General features: G+C 37.9%; 1 protein-coding gene across 2 annotated transcripts in view; it reads right to left on the bottom strand.

Moving 5' to 3' along the window:
* Gpcpd1 (glycerophosphocholine phosphodiesterase 1) overlaps positions 1–21634 on the bottom strand; it is a 56032-nt gene extending 34398 nt beyond the window's left edge. The window contains exons 1-7 of one of the 2 annotated variants that reach the window (XM_051183324.1): positions 21469–21634; positions 15249–15316; positions 13539–13635; positions 10665–10749; positions 4642–4717; positions 2806–2847; positions 165–288 (exon numbers count right to left, since the gene is read on the bottom strand). In XM_051183324.1, the coding sequence (XP_051039281.1) occupies positions 165–288; positions 2806–2847; positions 4642–4717; positions 10665–10749; positions 13539–13635; positions 15249–15300 (476 nt within the window). In that variant the 5' untranslated portion in view covers positions 15301–15316; positions 21469–21634. The remainder of the gene's footprint in view (positions 1–164; positions 289–2805; positions 2848–4641; positions 4718–10664; positions 10750–13538; positions 13636–15248; positions 15317–21468) is intronic. The other variant, XM_051183325.1, reaches the window with a different exon arrangement.
* Positions 21635–22473: the final 839 nt, after the last annotated feature.

The following is a 22473-nucleotide window of genomic DNA, read 5'->3' as shown; positions in this document are numbered from 1 at the left end:
TTTCTGGTTGCAAATTTAGAGTTAAAACGAATATAAATATATGTAACAGTAGCAATTTGAGGGAGGAAAACAGTTCACTGTCCTAGAACTCTATAATTTTAAAGGTCAGAAATCTACAGTAATAGCAAAAATAAAGTGTAAGTAATAAAATCACATAGCCATACCTAAATCGAGATTTTTTGAATTTTTTCTTGGTAATTGAGACAGGCGGTTTCTCAGAATAATGCAGACGTAATCTTATTTCAGTCTGACATGTGAGCCATCCAGAATCCAGTGTTTCAACACCATCTGGTGGGATAAATAGGAAGGAGAAATGAAGTACACACTTTTAACCAATCCAGTAAAGTTTAATACATATTAACAATTCTAGTTCACATTCATATTTCAATACACTGAAACTATGTAATTCCAGTCCTTTCCCAGCATTACATGTAATTAATGTATAAACTGTAATTAAAAGCAATATTAAATGCACCACTGAAAAAAAGGAACTTTCATTTGAAGTTAGAGAAACAAAGCTAAAAGACTATCAGCTACTTTGCAACTCGAGTAGATTAAGTAAATCTGTAAGAATTGCCATTAAAGGCCAGGCATGGCAGTGCACACCTTTAATCCCAAGACTCAGGAGGCAGAGACAGGCAAGTCTCTGTTAGTTCCAGAACAGCTAAAGCTACAGTGCAAGAGACCTATCTCAGATGGATGGACAGATGGAAAAACGGACGGACAGACAGATAGATAGGTACGTATGTACATAGATAAACACATACACACATAGATAGATACATGGATAGATAAGGATTATTGTTGAGCATGTACCCAGAAAGGCACAGGTAGGAGGATAGGAGGACAGCCTGGTCAAACAAGCACACAAATAAATACAAAACTTGAAAGACTTCATATCCAACTAAAACTGAATGTGGGACTAGTATTGAAGATTTGAGAAATGAGAAGAACCAAACTGAGTCAGCTGATTCTCACACTAATACGTGCCACCATAACAGATGGTGTAATAACATTCTTTTAATACTGATAACTTGAAGTTACTTACTAATAAAGGTAGTAAAATTTTCATAAATACCAGTGGTGCTGTTTTCAACCTAGCCTTTTAAATCAACTGAACTTTTTAAAAAAGGCTTCTCTCCTGAGTTATAAGTTAAGAATGTTTTAAAATCTTCAAATTTCAAATATTATTTGTAAAAATGGATAAAGTCAAATAAATACTTTTCTATCCTGAAAACTAAAAACTGAATTTAATATGACACTGGGAAATAAAGAAGATAGAGACAAAAACAGAAATGCTATAATGTATAACAATAAAAAGTAACTAACATGACAAATACCATGTCATACATTACAGCTGATGAAAAAGTTATTCTTTGGAGGCTGGAGAGGGCACATCTGCTCTCCCAGAGGACCTGAGTGTGGGTCCCGGCACCCACAGCAGACAGGTCACAACCACCTGTAACTCCAACTTGAGGGGATATGCCACCCTCTCCTGGCCTCTGTGGACACCAGCACTCAGGTGCACAGATAACACACAATTAAAAATAAAATAAACCAACAGGTGTTGGTGGCACATGACACTCGGGAGACAGAGGCAGGTGGATCTATGTAAGTTCGAGGCTAGCCTGATCTACAGAGCAAGTTCCAGGGCAGGCTCCAAAGCAACAGAGAAAACCTATCTTGAAAAACAATAAATAAATAAATAAATAAATAACTTACTTAACTGGGAGTGGTGGCACAGAATTTGAATTTAGAAAATAGAGCCGATAGAGCTCTATAAGTTCCAGGTCAATCAAGGTTACATAGTGAAACCCTGTCTCAACTAAAACTAAAACCTAAAAACAACAAAAAGTCATTCTCTATTAAATTCTTTTTTAAAAAAAAAAAAGCTTATTATATTTTGTAAATAACAGGACAAAACTTTAAAAATAAGCATTAAAGCTATTGAGACATTTTAGACTATATTATTTTTTTAACATAATACTTCTTAACGAAGTAATGGGGAAAGGTTCAATTCCTTCTCAAACACTGTCATAGCATATATACTGCCTGTGTTTAATACATATAGTAAATCCTCTAAAGGGCATTCTTCAGCAACTCATCTCTGGTCAGATCATTTCTGACCCTCAGGAACAGCACCCAAGATAAGACTAGACAGTATGACAGTATGATGGACCAGGGTACTTCTAACCACTAGAAGGAGTTTGAATTCTGAGGATAAAAAACTTACAGAAACAGAAAGGTATAAAAACAATAACATTTTACACATATTTTGATGATAAGGAATTTTCAATTTTACTATAAATTAGTTTTTAAAGAGTTAGCCAGAATTACTAGAACATTCTGGATGTCTGATTTACTGTAAACACATTATTTAAACATATAAAATATACAAATTCAGCCTGGAAGCAACATTTAGCTCTTTAAATGTTTGGAACCATTATTTTTTTCAACATAATAAATGTTAAAAAGAAACAGTATGCTAATACTTTAATAGTAATAATGTATATTATTTTAAAAAATATCTGTACCAATTTATGGGTATAGTGTCATTAATTCAATCAGAGAAATTGGCATATCCATCTCCTCTACCAGTAAACTTCATTATATAAGCTCATAAATGTGAAATGACCAAACACAAAAAGCAAAACCTTGAAGCTATTTATTATTAACAAAATATATTTGTCTCTGTTTTCAACCTTGCATTGTGTGGTCTCAGTATGTTACATTATTTCCAATAAGCGGTTACTGCAACAGGTTAATCATATCAATAAAATGTTTTTAAAATTCAGTCTCACTTACTGTGGATTCCAAATTGTCCGTCATCAATAATGATTTCACTTTCTGGAATTCAAGGAAAATAAAAAGCCTAGTTAAAAACTTATGATGTCTACAGAACAAATGAACAACTGAGAATTTACTTTAAGTACTCTTAAAATGGTAATTCTATAACATAAAGCAGCCTAAAGTGAATAAGCATGTTTACTGTGGCCCTGAATAAAGTATTCTCTTTCAGGAAGCTAGCAAGCAGTGTTGGTCCCACAGACTTGAGTGACTGTTCACAAAGACAGACAAGACCCTAGGAAGGTGCCCTGGAGGACTGGGATGAAGCTCAACACCCACCATGCATGAGCCTACTGACCAAGCTGCTGGACAAGAGCATCTTGCTTATGTCTCAAACCAACAGTCTTGGCACAATTAAAATGCTTATTCATATGTGGTTCACATCCAGAACTTAACTAAGTGTGAATCTCCTCAAACCCCAACATTCTTGCGGCCAGCCAAAAGCTTTATAAACAGCATACACTTACCTGTACATACAGAGCTGTGGAGAGCTACCAAGAATATGTGCTAGCACAGCCCTTCACTAACAGTTCAAGATCATGAAAAAAGCTGCAAAGCTATATCTAGTAAAACATGAAACACATTTCCTTCTTAGTACTCTTCTCAGCCTTCTCTAAGCAAGCCTGAAGCATCTGTTATAATAAATGGGGTGTTTCCTAACAACTGTCTAGCAGACTACACATCACCTTTAAGTTTACATCACCTTGCACCAAGGCAGAACCTTAATTTCTACGAGAACAGAAATAAAGTCATTCCACTTCTCACAATGCAAAAATATATTTAATTTCAAGGTGCATCCAAATGCAAATTGTGGTTTAAAATAATTATCATTAAGTTCCAACTTCAGTATGGGACTACTGTAATTCTAAAGATGCTGCTATCAAAAACATATTAAAACATAAAAAGAAAACCCAATAAGGAAGATGGAATGAGACAACTATTTAACAAGATGTGTCCTTTAAAGAGAGCAAAGCAGAAACTCCCACCACTTCCTAATCTAAGCTACAAAACCCACAACCAGTTATTATTCCTCAATTTTGATTTTCTGTTGGAACTAAACATGTACTTCTCAGACTGATTCAATTGACAAATACAAGTGAGTAGTTTCTGTAAAGTGTCAAGATCTATTTTCAGCATAGACAAGTGAACTAAAAATAAAAAACACTTGTATGAAGAAGAATGCCATTTTTTTTTCAGCACAGAAAATTGAATTTAAAAAAAAAAAAAACCTTCTGAATATAAATAATAGCACAGCCAAAAGGGAGTTTAAATTAATTATATGAATATGTCAACTATAACAAAGAAATGTAAATTCATTTGTTTGTTTAAGTATTTACTAGTATTTAAATATATATATATATATATATATATATATATATATATATATATATATAATTTTAATAGCATTAAAAACTGAACTTTTGAGAGTTTTTGTTTTGGATCATTTCTTTATTAAAATGCTCTCTTAATCTGAGCAAGAAAGCTAATAAAGCCATGAGTTCTCAGTAAAGAAGAATGTTATTAACTTTATAACAGCTCCAATTGAAATGTCTTATAATAGCCTAAAATCCCCCAAATAAAATAAGTAGACAAGCATTTCCAGTAGTTTATAGAGAAAGGCTATGAAAACTGTTTAGTTTTGGAAGATCCATGAAATGCTAAGTGAAATCTGTGGTACTGACAATGCAATGATTTTAAACTTCAGAATAAAAATGCATTCAGTCCTTAAGCCACTGTGCAGCACATTAGTAACTTTATGCATACGCCTCAAACAGATGCAGTTAATGCCCATACCTAAAGGGGTTATTGATCGTGGTTGTAGATGAGTCTCCCACTTGTGAACTATGACTTGACATGGACCACCGATAGTCTGCAATTTAAAAGTTAAACGTCTGCAATAATTTCTTATATCTTATTTCTACCCATGATTCCATTAGATGTTTGTGGCCTAAGTCTTACACTAAATATGAGACCAAGAAACAAGAAATTAATCTTGCTAGTTATCAATATTATGTACCAAATTAGGCATGTACCCAGGTCACAAAGCATGATGAAATATTACAAAATAAAAATGAGTTAAAGCAATAAATAAAAAGAACTGAGATGAACTGGCACACAAAACTCTTAAACCCATTTACAAATTTATCTACAGTATGTTGATTTCTTTTAAAGAAAAATGAACTTTGCACTAATATTAATTCTACTGTAAGTTAAAGTTAACATCATTTATATTTTCTTTGTATGCCAAATGTTTCAAATTATTCCCCTGCTATACTTAAAGATGTCATGTTTAGGATACAGCCTGAACAAGCCCATGAGAGCAGGGCAAGAACAAGTATCTCATGATCACTCAGCACACATTACTGCAGGAAGCTAGAGGTATAGCAAAATCCTCTACTTAAGAATACTAAACTTACTACATTTCTCATAGTAACACATGTTTGCTAAGAGCACAAGAAATCCTAGAAGAGAACAGCCATGTGTGAAGAATAATTGTGAGCAAAGGGAAACTAACATCAAATTTGAGATTTATGTTTCAAATTTAAAAATTATAGTATAATAATTCCTTATGCTGCTGTCAAGTTTCCTTACTAGTAAAAACAATCATGTGCTGCTGTTAATACACAGTTTTAGAACAGGAATGAACCAACAGCAAAGACCCTCTGAGTAAACATAAAGCAGATTAAAGAGACTTACATACTTAAAATTAGGTGTCAAAAAAGTATTGATACATTTTAAAAGCAGACTTTGAAACTTCAACTCTATAGAATTTATCCTCTGATAATTTTAACAAAATACAGAAAAGCAAAAGGGAAATATAAAAATTACCCACTATTACACTATTTCAGAATAATTACTACCAACATAAATCTTTGAACCTGGGGTATACAAGCTTCTTTGTGTAAATTATATGGCTCTTCCATAAAAGTATTCCACAAATCTTATTGGATTTAATTGTTGACTTATTTGGTAAGTATGCCAAATAATCAGTAGCCAACAAAACAGGCATATTATTAAACTAATTCCAAAACTTAAAAACAAACACATTAAATTCTTTTCTAAAATTTATAAACAGTTTAAAAACTACAACAGCACTGGAGGTTTACTCAAATCACTAACTCTGAGATATTAAATGACATGTTCTTTCACAATACCTCTTTACCATTACATTGGTCATCTTAAAATATGGTGACTATTATATTTCTAATATACTTTATAGTACATTTAATCTTGCATCATCTGCTATATGCATAAAGCTATCTTTAAACTTTTTACATTTATTGAATGTGGGTGTATGTATATGCACATGCGTACGCGCATGCATGCAGCCATATCTGTCTTATTTTAATCCTCAAAAGAAGCAAATGTACATTAAAAAAACAGGCATGTTTCTTAGTGATTAAAGCACAGAATAAACTAATCTAAGCCTTTTCAAATTCACTCCACCTCTCTCTTACATCCTTCTCCTACCTCCTGGTAGCCAAACTACCTTTCTTTCAAAGATAGTGTGGACTAAAAAGAGTGCCACAAATGTAACTACCAACAGGGATAAAAATAGAGGTAGAAAGGGGTGTTTATTTTGCTTTGGTTTAGTTCCAGTGTCAAGATAAAACTCTATGGAATGACTAAAGTATCTATCCCTAAGAATAGTCTTGTGAATTATATATTGCATAGGAAACCTATTTTAGTAATAATTTTAATACCTTGACTTCCATCAATTTTAATGATGAATCCATTATTCACATATACAATTGCCTAGACTTGAATAATGAGGAATAGTCCAAAGGGCCAGTTTAATAGACGACTTTCTGTCTACAAGAATTCCCACTATTGATACATGTTGGCTGGTACACAAAAGTGTTAGAGAGTAAAAACAAAACAAAATAAAAACACACTTTTAGTCCCAGTACTCAGGAGCCAGAGGCAGATGGATCTGAGTTGAGGCCAGCCTGATCTAAACAGCCAAGTTCCAGGCCAGTTAAGGCTACAAAATAAGATCCCTGTCTCAAAAAACAAACAAAACCCCTAGTTTTAAAATAAGTACATTTACTTTTAAGCTGTTGACATGACTTTTACATTAGAGAATGTAATCTTAAACTTAAATTCCACTGATGGGTTTTAAAATATAAGACTGAAATATTGGGAAATTTAAAATCTCAGTCATGATTCAAAAAACACACAATTCTTTATGCTAATACACTAGTGCTAAATATAATCATCTTTCTTTAAATTTTTGAGAAAGAAAAATTCCATTCTGCCAATGATATGATAAACTTTAAGCTTTTGAAATAAAGTAGGTTATCTTTGGAGAAAGAATAACAAGCAGTTTATTAACATAAATACCTGTAGTTACTTCACAATTTAATATATGAAATCATGACTATGGAAATATCTCTAAACATGTATTACAAACAAATGTTTGCATTAATTTCTGAAAAGATTTACTTATTGCTTTCTCTCTTAAAAATTATTTTTAATTATGTACAGATGTGTTTGCATGTGAGTTTGTAGTGCAGGTGTCCTTGGAGGCTAGAGGTATCAGATCCCTTGAAGGTGTGAGCTACCCATTGAAGTGCTGGGAACTAAACTAAGGTCTTTTGGAAAAGCAGCAACTGTCCTGAGCCACTGAGACATCTCTCTAGCCCTACTTGTTTCTTTCTTAAATAGCTGAACACCACTCAACTACAACAAACAAAAGGAGAAATAAAAGAACAACATGTAGATGAGTTTGGCTTTTGTTTTTAATAGGTCAGCATGTAAAATTGTGAGTCAGGTAAGGACACTGCTTGCAAACAAACTTTAAAATTGAATTTTTACTGATGCCTTTCTTTCCACAATTAATAACGTGCATATATGAAGACAGGATTTTTTTCTACAATACCAACATTTTATTATCTAACATAAGTATAAGAAAATGGTCATCCTTACATGATTCAAATAAAGGAAGGTAGCCCTCAAGTTAACAGTAATGAATTTGGAATACGCAATACTATTATATCAAGAAGGTGTTCTAAAAAGGGACAACCTAGACTACTATAAAATGAACAATTATCTTATAGCTGACTGACTTGCTTAAGCATAGAGATGAAGGTCAAAATATGAGTTAATAATTAAATTATGAGTGTCAGCATTATAAAAACTGTGATACTTTTAATGAAAATGTAATTGTCCGTTTTCACAAAAATGAATTAATTTTTCAAAAAGCATAATAAAAATTGGGTAACATTACACTCTTAAATTAATCAACTCCTTAAATTTAAAATTTAATTCCTTAAAAATTTTTTTTTAATTCCTTAAAAAAGTAGTTTGGGGCTGAATAAATAGCTCAACTGTTGAGACACTGCTGTTCTCCCTGAGGACCCAGGGTTCAGTTTCCAGTAGTCACACAGTGGCTCACAGACATTCATAACTCCTATCCCAACTGTGATGCCCTCTTCTGGCCTCTGGGGGTACCAGGCACTTACATGCTACACAGACATACATACTCACAGGCAAAATACTCATAAATGAAACAATTCTTCTTAAAATACATATTTAGTGAAGATGTGAAATCAATGGACTCTGTGTAGACCCACATTGTGTTTCCATTCTAGGAATGTCCATCACCTTTGTTTGCTATATTTACAGTTGCTACCTGTAAAATTACTAGAATTTATCACTTTAACATCTTGTTCTGAGAAACAACAGAAAAGGGAGAAGGAGCTCACAATGCCTCCCTTCCTTGTGCTTCACAGATCATCAATGCTGCTAGGGACAGGCATTGCCTTTAGTGGCTTAAAGACTGGCAAGCTGCTCATTCTCCTATAAATAACCCTTCACTCATGCTCCTGTAAGCAATTCCAATTAAACTCACTGATAGACAAGTGCCCACACACACACAAAGAAAAAAGAAAAATAGAAAAACAGAGAAAAAAGGGACTTTACAACTCTAGGAAACTAAAAAAGAACATGTCAAGGAGAAGCAAAGTATGGGAAAAAAACATGAATTGTGACATTGTATTGGCTTACAATAAAATTTAGTAATGAATGGGACCCACGAAGCCTGTATTCCAAGCTGGCATCCATCTAAAGTTGAAGAGCAGTCACAAGCTCATTTGCCTAGCTAGACCTCCTAAAACTCCTGCCTAGTGACCCACTTATCCCCCACTTCAGCTTTCCTGTCAGCCATAATATTCATAAGATACGGTTCCACTCATTCATACATTTTCATTATTCAAGAATTTTTGCATGTCTATCATTTAGCAATACACTGTTAAGACAAAGTTTCATAATAATAATAATAAATATTTCATTTTAAAAAGGGCCACCAACTTTTAGAAGTGTCACTTTAACCTGGTATAAGGGGAAAAAGAATGCAGCCATATACATGGGATTTTATTTAGCTATTTACTCTAATCCATGAAAAACATACTTACCAGGGCAGCCCCTGCATCACACGGTACATGTGTACACGATACAGAGCAAGCACCTACTTAAAGAAACACACTCACCAACATATACTGTAAACTTTTGCAAGTATTACAAGGGAAAACTCAGTTGGTTACTGCTAGGCAGATTTCCTGCCAATTTTCCAAGAGGCATCAGTGGACTGATTTGCTCCCTTTGGTTACATTTTCCATGAAAATAACCATACCACAGGTTGGCTACTGTGGCCTGTGTTGACAATAGTTTTACATAACTATGCCCAAAGGACTCACTGTAGTCCACTGTCCAGATCCTTCTTTCCAAATAAAATTTAATTCCCCATTACACAAAGTTTCTAGTATACCAGGGTTCTCAGACTACAAACCATGCTCTAGTGCCATGGTTTGTTTATTCATACACATTATTTAATTTTTACTGGAGGACTTGACCATGAGGTACCTCTAGACCAAATAAACAGATGTTCTTTGTTGTTAGACTATTGTCAAAATAAGCCAAAACAATGACCACCCACAAAGTAATTTCAGTTCAATTACTGAGTGTTTACAAAATATTTCTGGAATAAAACACGTAATAAGTGCAAAAGACAGCTGGAGTGGATTTGTCACTTTTTTATGATAACTGAGAGTAAAGTAACAGTGGTTGCTAGTAGTTTTCATCTATAATAATAGTATTCTATAATTTCCAAGGGAAATGCTTTTCTTTTCCCCAAAGGCCTAGTCCATGTTTTGTTTCCTGCATCCCTGCTAAACCCTTGTTCACATGCACAAGTGTGGCAAAGGTAAAATTCAAAGGGAAAGAATCCTTTCATAAAGAAACTGTCTGTAAACTAAGGAAACAAGTTAACATTTTCCTTTTTTGAAAATGAAAACAATCCTAAAATAGTAAGCTGTGAACACACAGATGGAGAATTAATAGATGCTCAAAGCTTTCGGAGAAGACCCTGACTAATCAGCAGCATCTATGAGAAACTCCAAGAGAAATCACTTTGCTTTTGGTAGGCATTAAACAGTGCAGCCACTAAGAGACAGATGACTGCCGTGAAATATTTTTTAAAAACTGTAACTTGCTTAAAGCTGGCTAAACACTTCTTTAGACGTATTTATACCATATAACAGAAAAACTGCAATAGGTACTAGTTACAAAGTTACAGAAGATGCACGCATTAGATAACAATGGATAAAACACTGCAAAACATACTTACTATTTATTAGTCTTTCAAAAATCCCATGACAATGTCTGTCTGTGAAGGAGGTACTTACTTGTACTAAAATATTATTGAGAGTTCTATTCCTATATGACCAAAGCATATTCATTTTACTTGTAATGTTTTCAAACTTAAATTGGTTGCTTTTGAAAGTCCTAAAGAAATTGGAAAAGAAAGAAAAACATACCTTTGGTTCCAAAAAGCACCCTCTGAAGTAGCGGTACTGAACTGATACTCCTCTACTGAGAGTGATCGCTGCTTTCCATAACATACTGACGGGTTGGGGACAAAAAAGAAAGAAAGAAAGAAAAAGCATACTATCAATATCAAAATGAAATGTATAAAGAACTCATAATTCATAAAACTTCTCAAATAAGGACCCTATTGTTGTGGGATATTTGTACACTGTGTGAAGATGTGTTGCTGTGATTGGTGTAACAAAAAGTTGACGGGTTACTAGCTAAGCAGGAGAGAAAAGACAGGACTTCCAGGCAGAGAGAGGAAGTCAAAGGGATGAATCTAGGCCTGTGGGATTGATTCACCAAGGAGACTCAGAAAGGAAACAGAATGTGCAGGATGGAAGAAAAGTAATGCCACATGGCACAATGTAGACTAATATAAATGGGTTAATTTAAATTATAAGAACTAGTTGAGAACAATCCTAAGGTAAGGCCGAGCTTTCAACTAACAGTAAGCCTGTGTGTCGTTATTTATAAATCAGTGGCCCAAAGAAAAATCCAACTACACCCTACCCTTGATTTTACTCCAGGTTTGCCCAGCAGGCAGTGGCAATACAGTAATAACCCCATCCTAAAGGAGTTTGCTTTTCTGTGTGGATAGACAAATACATGAGCAAACCACAAACACAAAACTAACAAGGCCAGGTGGGAAGGTGCAAGTCTGTAAGCCTAGAATTTGGAAGGTTTAGGCAGAAAAATATGAGATCTAGGTCTCGGTGGATTGCATAGCAATTTCAAAGCAAGCCTGGGCTACATGATAAGACCCTGAGTTGGGGAAAAAGAAAAAAGAGCTACTCCAAATTTGGGAGGAAGTTTTGGGAACAGAATCCTCACTGAAAAAAATATCTCAGCTGAGACCTAAAGAATGAAAAGGAGCCAAGCATTAGTGGTGCACACCTTTAGTCCCAGCACTCGGGAGGCAGAGGCAGGCGGTCTCTGTGAGTTCAAGGCCAGCCAGGTCTACAGAGCTAGTTCCAGGACAGGATCCAAAGCAATACATGGGAAGGAGGAGGAGGGGAGGGGGGGAGGAAAAAGAAGAAAGAGAAGGAGGAGAAGGACTAGCTACATATAGAACAAAAATTCTAGAAAATCAAATCAAAACAATACATACTGTCAGTCTTCTCTTCCAACTTACCCAGAAATGATGCATGTTAGTAAAAAGGTTTTGGAGTACAGCCTTCATGTCACAAGTGAGCCATGAACACTGGCAAGTTATAGTTTCAAGTCTAACTGTCCTTTGTTCTTTAATAACTTAAAAATCATCTCAGCTGGTATTTCTCATAGGGACACTAAATGTACACATATAATTTAGGACAACCAGTAACACAAATGTCCACAACTAAAAAAAAGTGTCACCTTTTGTTGATTCTACCTAATCACTTTGCCATGAAGATTAGAAAATTAAAGCAGAGGCAGGAGAATCTCTGTGAGTTCAAGGCTAATCTGGTCTACAGAGTAAGTTCCAGCCAGGGCTACACAGAGAAACCCTGTCTCAAAAACAAACAAAAAGAGTAAAGATACTAGCCACCAAGCCAGATAACCTCAATTCAGTCTCTAAGACCCACATTGTAAGGGATAGAGACCTGGCTCAGAGGTTAAGAGCACTGGCTGTTCTTCCAGAGGTCCTGAGTTCAATTCCCAGTAACCACATGATGGCTCACAACATAGAAGAGAGCCTAGTCTACACATGCCATGGCACAAGTTAACTCATACATATATACACACAAATAAATAATAATAGATCTATAAACAAAACACTAATACAAATAAATTTTTAAAAATACAATTTAAAAAGAAAACGAGTGAAAAAAGAATAAGATCTCAGTAGTAGAACACTCCTCTACCATGTACAAAGACCCTAAATTCAATCCCCAGCACTTTCCTGAAAACAAAAATACTTCATATACCAGATGTGGATGTGGATGCCTGAAATCCCAGCACTCAGAAGGCTAAAGCAGAAGGGTCTCCAGTTCAAGAGCAGCCTCAAAATAATAGCAGCTCAATGGCAGTATGCATGTTTAGCATGTATGAGGGCCTGTATTTGATTCCTACACACACACACACACACACACACACACACACACACACACACACACGGGGGCGGGGGGAGAGGGAGAGAGAAGCAACAATGAACTGAAAAAGACTGAGAAACCTAGAGACAATACCTAAATTTTGTTTTAAAGGAAAAAAGCCTGCTATTTAGAAACATAGTGGTTGGTAAAGCTAGTACAGTGGCACCAGCCTGTCCAAATAACTGAGGAGGCTGAGTAGGTCTCACAGTCATTCATAGCTTAAGAGCAGCCCTGGGTAGCCAGCAAGGTACCATCTTAAAATAAAAAGCAAAGGGAAATGGCTATGTAATTCAGTGTATGCAAACCTTGGGTTAATTCCCAGTTCATCCAAAAGTAGGAGAGGAGGCCTCTCAGGAGAGATGGGTTCTCTGGGACAGCTCAGTGAATAAAGGTGCTTGCTGCCAAGCCTGCTCATCCGATGCTAGGAGAGAGCAGACTCCTGCAACTTGTCCTGACTTACACACACACACAGGAAGGCAAACAACACATACATACATACATACATACATACATACATACATACATACATACAACAAAAACATAATAAAAGGGGGTTGAGGATGGTAAAAGTTAAGGAATCTCTTTTTCCAGAAACGTAAAGAGATTTTACTCTTTAAAACTGTGTACATCACAATTTTCATAAAAACTAAACTAAAAGAAAAGTTATGTACTGACTACCTCAGTAGTCCCCAGTTTTATAACTTGTATGTCACCATGACTGTGTGACCTGGCATTTATTTCTTCACTCACCATTCTCCTGTCTCGCTTTCTGGAAGAAGAGCCACAGCGTTCTGAGGATTCCAGTTTCCCAGGGCATCACAGCTCCCGCATATTGCAAACACCTCTCCTAGAGAAATCAGAGCTGTCAGGCTTTTCCAAACAGGAAACTTTCCAATTTTAGGAAGCAAGAGATCTCTGTGAGTTCGAGGCCAGCCTGGTCTACAGAGTGAGTGCCAGGACTGTTTCACAGAGAAACAGAGAGAGGACGGGAGGAAAGGAGGGAGGAGAGCTACACAGTGAGTCAATCACTCTTTGTAGACATTTATGTTCCTCCTCTGTCCCAAGCTCTGTCCTAAGTTCAGGGACTCAGCATCAGGATAGGATCATGTTTTCATAAAGTTTACCATCTATCTACAAGGCAAATTATTCAAGGAATTCTAAAAGTCTCTAGAAGATATGACAAAAATAGTACCAGAACCTGAGGAAATTTCTCAAATGCCCTCACCTTGATAAAGGTGAGAGTTAAGGGTCACACATCCAGGCAGAGGAAATCAGAATTGGGGGGTGGAGGTAGGACCCTCTCAAAAGAGGAATGGGGGGGGGGTGGAACAGCAGACTGAGGAACTGAAAGGCAGCCAATGTAAGCTCCAAAGCAACAGAAAAACCCTGTCTCGAAAAAAAAACAAAAACAAACAAACAAACAAACCGAAAGACAGCGTTTCTCTGAGTAGCTTTGGAGCCTTTCCTGAAACTCACTCTGTAGACCAGGCTGGCCTCAAACTCAAGAGATCTGCCTGCCTCTGCCTCCTGAGTGCTGGAATTAAAGACATGTGCCACCAGCGACTTGTTTAAATTCAGTTTTCTTAACAATAAATAGGATACCATAAAGGGTGGATACAATCTTGAGTTTATGCTCTAAGTATATGTCTGACAGGCAAGACCTAAATCAAGTTAATATCATCTAAAATTTTCATTTGACAATTGGGCCCAAGAGGGAATATGGTTGAAGCAAGACAAGTACACAGGTATAGACCAGCAGCATATCCTTGGGCTAGAAAATACGATATCAGGTTTCAGGTAGTATGGTCGGTAATACTGGCATCAGAATTTTAAATGAGTGACACTGATCAGGTGGGGTGGCATACACTTTTAATCTCTGAATTCCAGGCCAGGCCAGTCTTGTCAACAGAATTCCAGAACTGCCATAAATACAAATACCCTGTCTTTAAAGAGGTAGACAAGGTAACATTAAGAAAATCAAGGTCTTTGTGGCAATTGTGGAAAGGAGAGATAAGAACAGGACTGCACCAAATTAGCATGCTGCTGGACTATTTTATGTAGATGCCAAGTGGAGCACAGGTATCCCCTGAGGAGAAGGTACACTGATGGACAACGCTGAGAATCCTACAAAGTGCATTCCTGGGGCAGATATGATCTCTGTTTCAATAAAGCAGAGAAGGGGTTGGAGAGATGGCTCAGGTTAAGAGCACTGGCTGCCCTTCAGAGGCCCCAGTTCAATTCCAGGCACCCACATGCTAGCTCACAACAGTCCCAGGAGATCCAAGGAATCTAACACCCTCTTCTAGCCTCTACACTGCACCTGGTGCACAGACATACATGCAAAAGAACACCCATACACATAAAACAAGGGAAACATTTTTTAATGATTACTTTTTTAAAAATCTAGAAAAGAAAAATGCCCACTTAATTTTTAAAAAACATTCTAGAGTAAAGCTTTACCTGGTAATAAAAGAGTTCCTCTTATTTCAAAGGTGACCTGAGAAGGTGTCATCTTTATTTTAGAATTTCTGCTGGGGAAGAAAAGAAAAATAGTCACTAATTGTATACAAAGATAATAGTATTTTACTATCAGCACACAATGTTAGGAGTGTTGTTTAGTTGATCCAGTGCACAATGCCCTTGGTTCAATCCCCAGCACCACATAAACTTAGCATAGTGTCACTGAGAGATTAGAAGTTCAAAGTTATTCCATACTGTACAGTGACTTGGCAGCTGACCTGCAATACATGAGTCCATGTCTTAACTAACAAAGAAAAGGGTCAATGAGATGACTCAGAGGGTAAAAGCACTTGCCACCAAGCCTGATGACCTCAGTTTGGTCTGCGGGACCTAAGTAAAAGTGGAAGAAAACCAATTCCTGAAAGTTGTTCTCTGACCTGTGCTCTCTATGTACATACACTTAAATAAATGTTATTTTTAAAAAATATTTAATTGGCTAGGCAGTGGTGGTACATGTCTTTAAACTCAGCATTCAGAAGGCAGAGGTAGCCTTGGTCTACAGAGTTCAAGACCAGCCTGGTCTATGAGGAGTTCATGGGCAGTCAGGGCTACGCAGAGAAACCCTATCTCAAAAACAAAACAAAACAAGACAAAAATATTTAATTAATTCACACCTATAATACCAGCTCTTGGGAGGCAGGGGTAGGCTTATCTCTGAGTTCCAGGACAGCCAGAGATCTTGACTCAAACAACTTTCCTTGCATTCTATAAGTTTAGTTTTAAAACCTTTAAAATTTTACTTTGAAAATGTTTATACAATTTGATCATATCCATAACCCACTCCAATTCTCCCTAGTTCCCTCTACCTTTTATCTCAACTTTAATTTACATCTTCTAATATGGGATGTCCTTCTGTATGTTGTGAATATGTGTTGCTTTCATTAGTTGATGAATAAAGCTGTTTTGGACAGGCAGAATATAGCTAGGTGGAAAATCCAAACAGTTACAAAGAGAAAGAAGGCAGAATCAGAGAAACACCATATAGCTACCAGGGAAGCAAGGTGTGAGGTAAAAAGCCACGAGCCTCATAGTAAAATATAGAATAGAAGTGGGTTAATTTAATTGTGAGAGCTAGTCAGTATTTGGGAAATGGCGGGTGGGACAATAAACCTCAACTACAGTCTTCCTTCATTAAAAAAATAAATAACTTTGAAAAAAAAGGTTAAAAAGAAAGGATAAGCAAAACATTCAAGTAATCGTTTCAGAGTCCTGATATACAAACTGATTGCATTAAGTAAGAAGTATCCAAAAAGACTTATAGTTTGTTCACACTTACTTTGCAAAACAGACAAGCAAAAACAAACCAACCAACCAAAAAAAAAAAAAAAAAAAAAAAAAAAAAAATCCAAGAATGGGTGGATCAAAAATATCTAAACTTTACTTTTAGGGAGTCAAGATTCTCTTGCCACATACTTTCTGTTTTGATAAGCAGCTGTGCTAATTCAACCTATCTTTCCTAACCAGGCCTGGGTTAGGGTGGAAGGAAAAAAAAAAAAAAACTCTAGAGACAGAAAATGCTCAACTAGAGACTTCCACTTTAGTAACAAAAAACAACTGAAGTCCTTCAGCTCAATGTAGGGAAATTAGCTGTTTGGTAAAAAGCTTATGAAACTGTTTCTAATACACAATGTTACCTGACACCCACACAAACCCTTCCTCAAAATTAAGCCTTTTCAGAGTTTTTTTTCTTCATAGGACCAGTATACTCAGATTCTTTAAATTTAGTCTCAAATATAATCTATTACAAAACAACAACAACAAAAATCACTTGATCTGATGTTCATGTGGCCACAGCATTCTTTCTAAAAACATCACTCAAAAGTCACATCTTGATACTCTAGCTTTTCATTTTCTTCAGTGCTATGTCTTACCCAAGGAGAACAATCTTCCTCACTTCAGATTTTATTCACAGAAACCTACACGTCTAAGGCTGAGTTCTTTTCCTTTTTATTCATATTTTCTCTCTAACTTTTCCTTCCTGCCTCCAGACTTAGCCAAGTATGTTTATCATAGTCTACCTTAAATAACTAAGGGAAGGCAGGAATTGCTTTTTAAAAATATATACATATGCATAGACATATACATCTCAAGATAGTTACTAAATTTAAACAAAGAACACATTCTTCATACAGTGATACATTTTACATAACAATTCAAATATCCAAAAAATAAGACTTTTGTGCAGGAATGATCCAGGTCTCTAAAATAATTCCAGTCACATCTTTATTCATTGTCATGTCACTTAATTTACCACCTAAATTTCAGTTTATTTATAAATAAGGATGCTTCTAGAATCTAGTGTACAGAGGCCAATAGTTTTGCTAACACACACACAGTGACTGAGCAGCCCTTCACAAATAATGTCCAGTTCAAAACAGCAATAGGTCTCAGGTTCAAAAACTTGACCTATAATACCTAGATAGGGCTGGTAAGTAATCAAAAGTCCACAATTAATATTAATGATACACTATGGATGCACTGTCATATTTACACCAATTAGAAAATGTAATGCTGAAAGTTATTTTATGAATGTACACTATCCTATATATATTTTTACATACATAGGTAAAAAAAGATTAATAATGTAGTATCATGTTATACTTGGACAAAGAGTCCCATATTTGGCCACTCTGTTTTTGATAAAAACTCCAAGACTACACAGGAGAAAAACTTGCCCATGAGCAAAATAATTTATAAAAATCCTATTTGATTTTCTGTTTCTATGAGTAAACAAGATCTACTCATGTGAATACATCTTGTGCTAGAAAGAACTGTTAAAGAACATCTCCACATAAAGACAGTTCTGACCTCCAAAGCAATACAGAGAAACTCTGTTGGGGGGGGGGGATGGAGATGCGGTGTCCTCTTCTGGAATGTAAGGTGTACATACAGGCAGAACACTGTATACATAATAAGTCTTTAAAAACAAAACAAAACAAACACTGTCTTAAAAAAAAAAAAAAAAAGACAGTTCTGGCAGTTGTAGATTAGTTTGCTACCTGAACACTTGGATAAGTTCTTTCATCAATGGCTTACAAAAACCTGAGTATCACTCTGAGCATACAAGCATTTTCTAATAAGTAAAATGTTCCTTCACTGTAAACACTGCAGCTTTCAATTTAACAGATCCAAATTTATATCAAGAAATCCCTAAACACAACAACAAATCTTTAAAGATACTGATTTGGGGGGTTTGAGATTTTTTGTTTGTCTATTTGTTTTTTGTTTTTCAAGACAGTGCTTCTCTTTGCAGCTCTGTCCTGGAATTCACTCTGTACACCAGGCTAGCCTCCAACTCAGAGCTGCCTGCCTGCTTTTGCCTCTTCAGTGTTGGGATTAAAAGCATACACCACCATCACCCAGGCATACTGATTAATTTTAAGGAACAGCCTAAACCCATAAATGAGCAATATGGCTGAATAATCAACCTCAGTTCATTTGTGTGTGTGAGAAAGAGAGAAAGGGAGGGAAGGAGGGTCAAGGTATACACATGAGGGTCAAAGGACAACTTGCATGAGTTGGTTTTCTCCTGCCATGAATGCCCTAGAGATCAAATTTAGGCCCTCAGAACTCCAGCTTTTCAGCAAGCATCCTTTTCTGCTTAGAGTCTAACTAGCTTGTCAATTTTAAACTATAACCTAAACTGTAACCCAGTGTTTACAATTCTAAACTAAGGGCAATCTCATCTAGAAGACCAAAGAGTAGGTATTAAGCTAACTATTCATTAACTGGCAATAAGCAATTCATTCAATGTAAGGTAAGTCACATGTAATTATTCTCATGTATTCAAATCAACAATGGGTACAAACTTAGCTCTAGATATCTACTACATTAGGACAACCAGGAACAGTCTGTATATTTAATAAAAGGGGAACCAACAAAGCTTTCAGTTGTGAGGGAAATAGCGATAGCAACCCTGACAGTGAACAACTGCAGTCAGTGCAAAACACACACACACACACACACACACACACACACACACACAAACACGCGCACGTGCCCAAGCAAACACAGAACCACCCCAGAAGACAAGCACCCTCATCTACTTGAATTGTCAAAAGTTTGCAATCTAGTTCAATAGCCACCTGGGGAGCTGCTTCAATGCAGCTTACTTGTCAATGGACAGAGGCCAAAATTCTGGTGCAGGACTGAAGCATGTAGCTTTGGCACCCAACTGCCTCCAAAACACAGTAATAGTTTTCAAAAGTCCCTTTCTACTGAGAATCTCAAAATTTACACATCTACCAAAAATATCTTTCAGATACACATGAAGTGGTAAAGAATGCTACTAGCCACTGTACATACTTACCTGATCAGACAGATAACTAGCTTACCTATCACCTTACTACACACTACACTTCTGGAGAGGTTTTTGTTGTTTGGGCTTTGGTAATTTTTTTCCAATACAACCTCCAACTTGTACTGTCTAGAGGTAAATACTATACACAGCACTTTCAGCTGAATTTGAGAAATTAACTTAATTTGCTTTCTTATTTTTGAGGCAGGTTCTCACTGGAAGCCCTGGCTGGCCTTGAATTCGGAGATCTGCTTGCCTCCACCTCTTAAATGCCTGGATTAAAGGGCCAGGCCCATTTTAACATTGCTATAAGACTCAAGGGGTTTTTCAAATGCTACTGTAACTTATTTATATTAAAACTTTTCAGTTCACCCTACCTGGCAAAATAAAGTTTGCTCTTTTTTGTTAAAAAGATCAACAGTGGAGCCAACCAATGTACCAACTTGGGAGACAAACTGGAGATATAAGCTAACCAAGGGTACAGGAACATTTCAGTTTACTGCTGAACTGATGGTGGGTATTTTTAGCTAAAGCGTGTATTTCTGGCCAAAAAGAACATCTCTGTTTTGCTTTTAAACTTTTCAAAAAAAAAAAAAAAAAAAAAAAAAAAAAAAGCTGTTTCTAATTCTCCGTGCTCTTCACTAGATTCCAACAGCTTTGATCCTCAGAATGTCCTATAATCAAGAAACAGGTTAAGTGCCCATATTGATTTCTGCTCATGCTGGTGAGAGCTCATTTGGCCCCATTTCTCAGACCTCCGTATACTTTAAGCCAATATTTTAAAACAAGAATGGGTTTTAAACAAGAATGAGATTTCATTAAGCCAAATCAACATTTTCATCAGCTTTAGACTTTAGACATGCAATAGGCTTTCTCCAAGTGATTTCATTATATGCTGATATTACTTTCATATGTATTTATCGTACGCTTTTGTTATACACAAAGTTGAATCGCCCACCAACTTTTTGTCCACACCAAATATCACTCAGTTTTCTTTTGTGTCCATTAATTCTCTGGGTCCAAATTCCCTGCATCTTTCTTTGCAGATTTTCAACTGCATTTAAAACACTGATCTCCCCCCAGTACTTAAACCAATGCATGCAGTTTACCTGTTTTATTTTGTGGTTTATTTCTAGGACACCGGGCAAAGGGGGGAGGAAAGACTAGTAGCCTGTACCTATTTCTTCGTTATGTAAGTGTTAGAAATGTAACAAACAGCAGCTTGAAGGGTAGAGTAAGTGAGCAGGAGCAGGACGGCAGGGGACAGGAGTACGGAGAGTAGGTACATCAGACCCAACCAACCACTGGGTTCGCTCAGTCGGGGAATCCCTAGAATCCCGGCAAACTCCCGGCCTTCCCTCCACTTCTGACCGGACCGGGCTTAAGAAGCACTACGGGGCCGGCGCCGTCCCCAAGCCGGCGACACCGAGAAGAGGACCGAGACCCTAAAACGTCACCGAGGGCACCGGCGACCGAGTTCCACAGCAGCCCGGGGCTCTACCCACCCCACTGCACTGTCACCGGAGTTTCTTTTGCGGGCTCTAATTCTAGGTGATTTGGGGAAATCAGCAGCTGTCAAAACGGCGCGAGTCACCAGGGCCGGCGCGAGGTGGCTGAGGTGGCGCGGAGGAAGCGAGGCACGGGGGGGCTTCGTTCGGCTCCAGCTGCCGTTTCTTTGTTCCCCAATTTTCCGCCCGGTATTTCCGAGGCGGTCCTGGGTCACGCCGCTCGGAGGGACGCGGCGCCGGCGGCAGCGCGGGACAGCCGGGGCTCCAGCCGCAGCGCGGCTCCGGGACGCCAGGCCGCCCGCCCGCCCCGCCGCGTGAGCGCCCGCCCGCACCGCCGCCCGCGGGCCCCCCTCACCTGCCGCTCCGCGCCGCGCCGCGCCGAGAGCCTGGGCCGTGGCCGACTAAGCCGAGCGTTCGCGCCTCGCCAGCGCTCCCTTAGGTGGCCGGTGGCAGCGCGGAGCCCAGCTACAGTCTCCTCTCAAACCGGTTTCAGCTGCCCTAGACTAAACTGCCGGCCCACCCCGCGGGGCGGGGTCGAAGGGCGGTGGGGGCGGGGCATGACGTCACGCCCGGTCCCGTCCTGGCCAATCGGCGGCCGCGCGCCGGGGGCGGGCTGCGCGTTCCTGGGTGGGTTCACGGCCCCCCTGGTCCGACACGTGTGAGGACAGCGGGTCATGAGGGTGCATCTGTAATCGGAGCATCCGTGAGGTTGGTCAGGGCGGGAAGGTAACGAGTTCGGGGCCAACCTGAGGCTACAAAGGGATTTCCCCTGTCTCAAAAAGAAAGATGAGGGAGAGCCCGGCTGTGGCGGTGCAGGCTCATGCCTTTAATCCCAGCACTCGGGAGGCAGAGGCAAGTGGAGCTCTGTGAGTTCGAGGCCAGCCAGGTCTACAAAGTGAGTTCCAGCCAGAGCTACACAGAGAAACCATCTTGCAAAACAAAACAAACAAAAAAATCATTAAAGCTGAAATAAGGGCCCCCGAGATAGCTCAGTGGATAAAGGCACTGACCACCATGCTTGACGATCTGAGTTCAACCCCTGAAATCCACAGGATGGGAGAGACCCAACACCCTGTGACTTCTATAAGCCTGCTGCCACAAACAGTACATAAGTTAAATAATAATAAATAAGTCAGAGAGACCCTCCCTCTCCAGAGTTGTTCATTGTTTCCCAAAACTACCCTTCTTTCTAAGTCTCTCACCCTCATTTTCCTCCAGCCCCAAATCAACCACCAGGTAGCTTCTAATTTAAGATTATGTAACTGGGTTTCACTTCAAATGCGATAACAACAAATAAAACCACCTTATCCTTTGAAGGAGCTACTGAAGGTCCAGAGCTGTATAGCCGCTAATCGCTTGG

This window comes from Phodopus roborovskii, unplaced genomic scaffold, assembly GCF_943737965.1.
Source record: "Phodopus roborovskii unplaced genomic scaffold, PHOROB, whole genome shotgun sequence".
Classification (NCBI taxonomy): Eukaryota; Metazoa; Chordata; class Mammalia; order Rodentia; family Cricetidae; genus Phodopus; species Phodopus roborovskii.
This window is presented reverse-complemented; position numbering and strand designations above follow the sequence as displayed.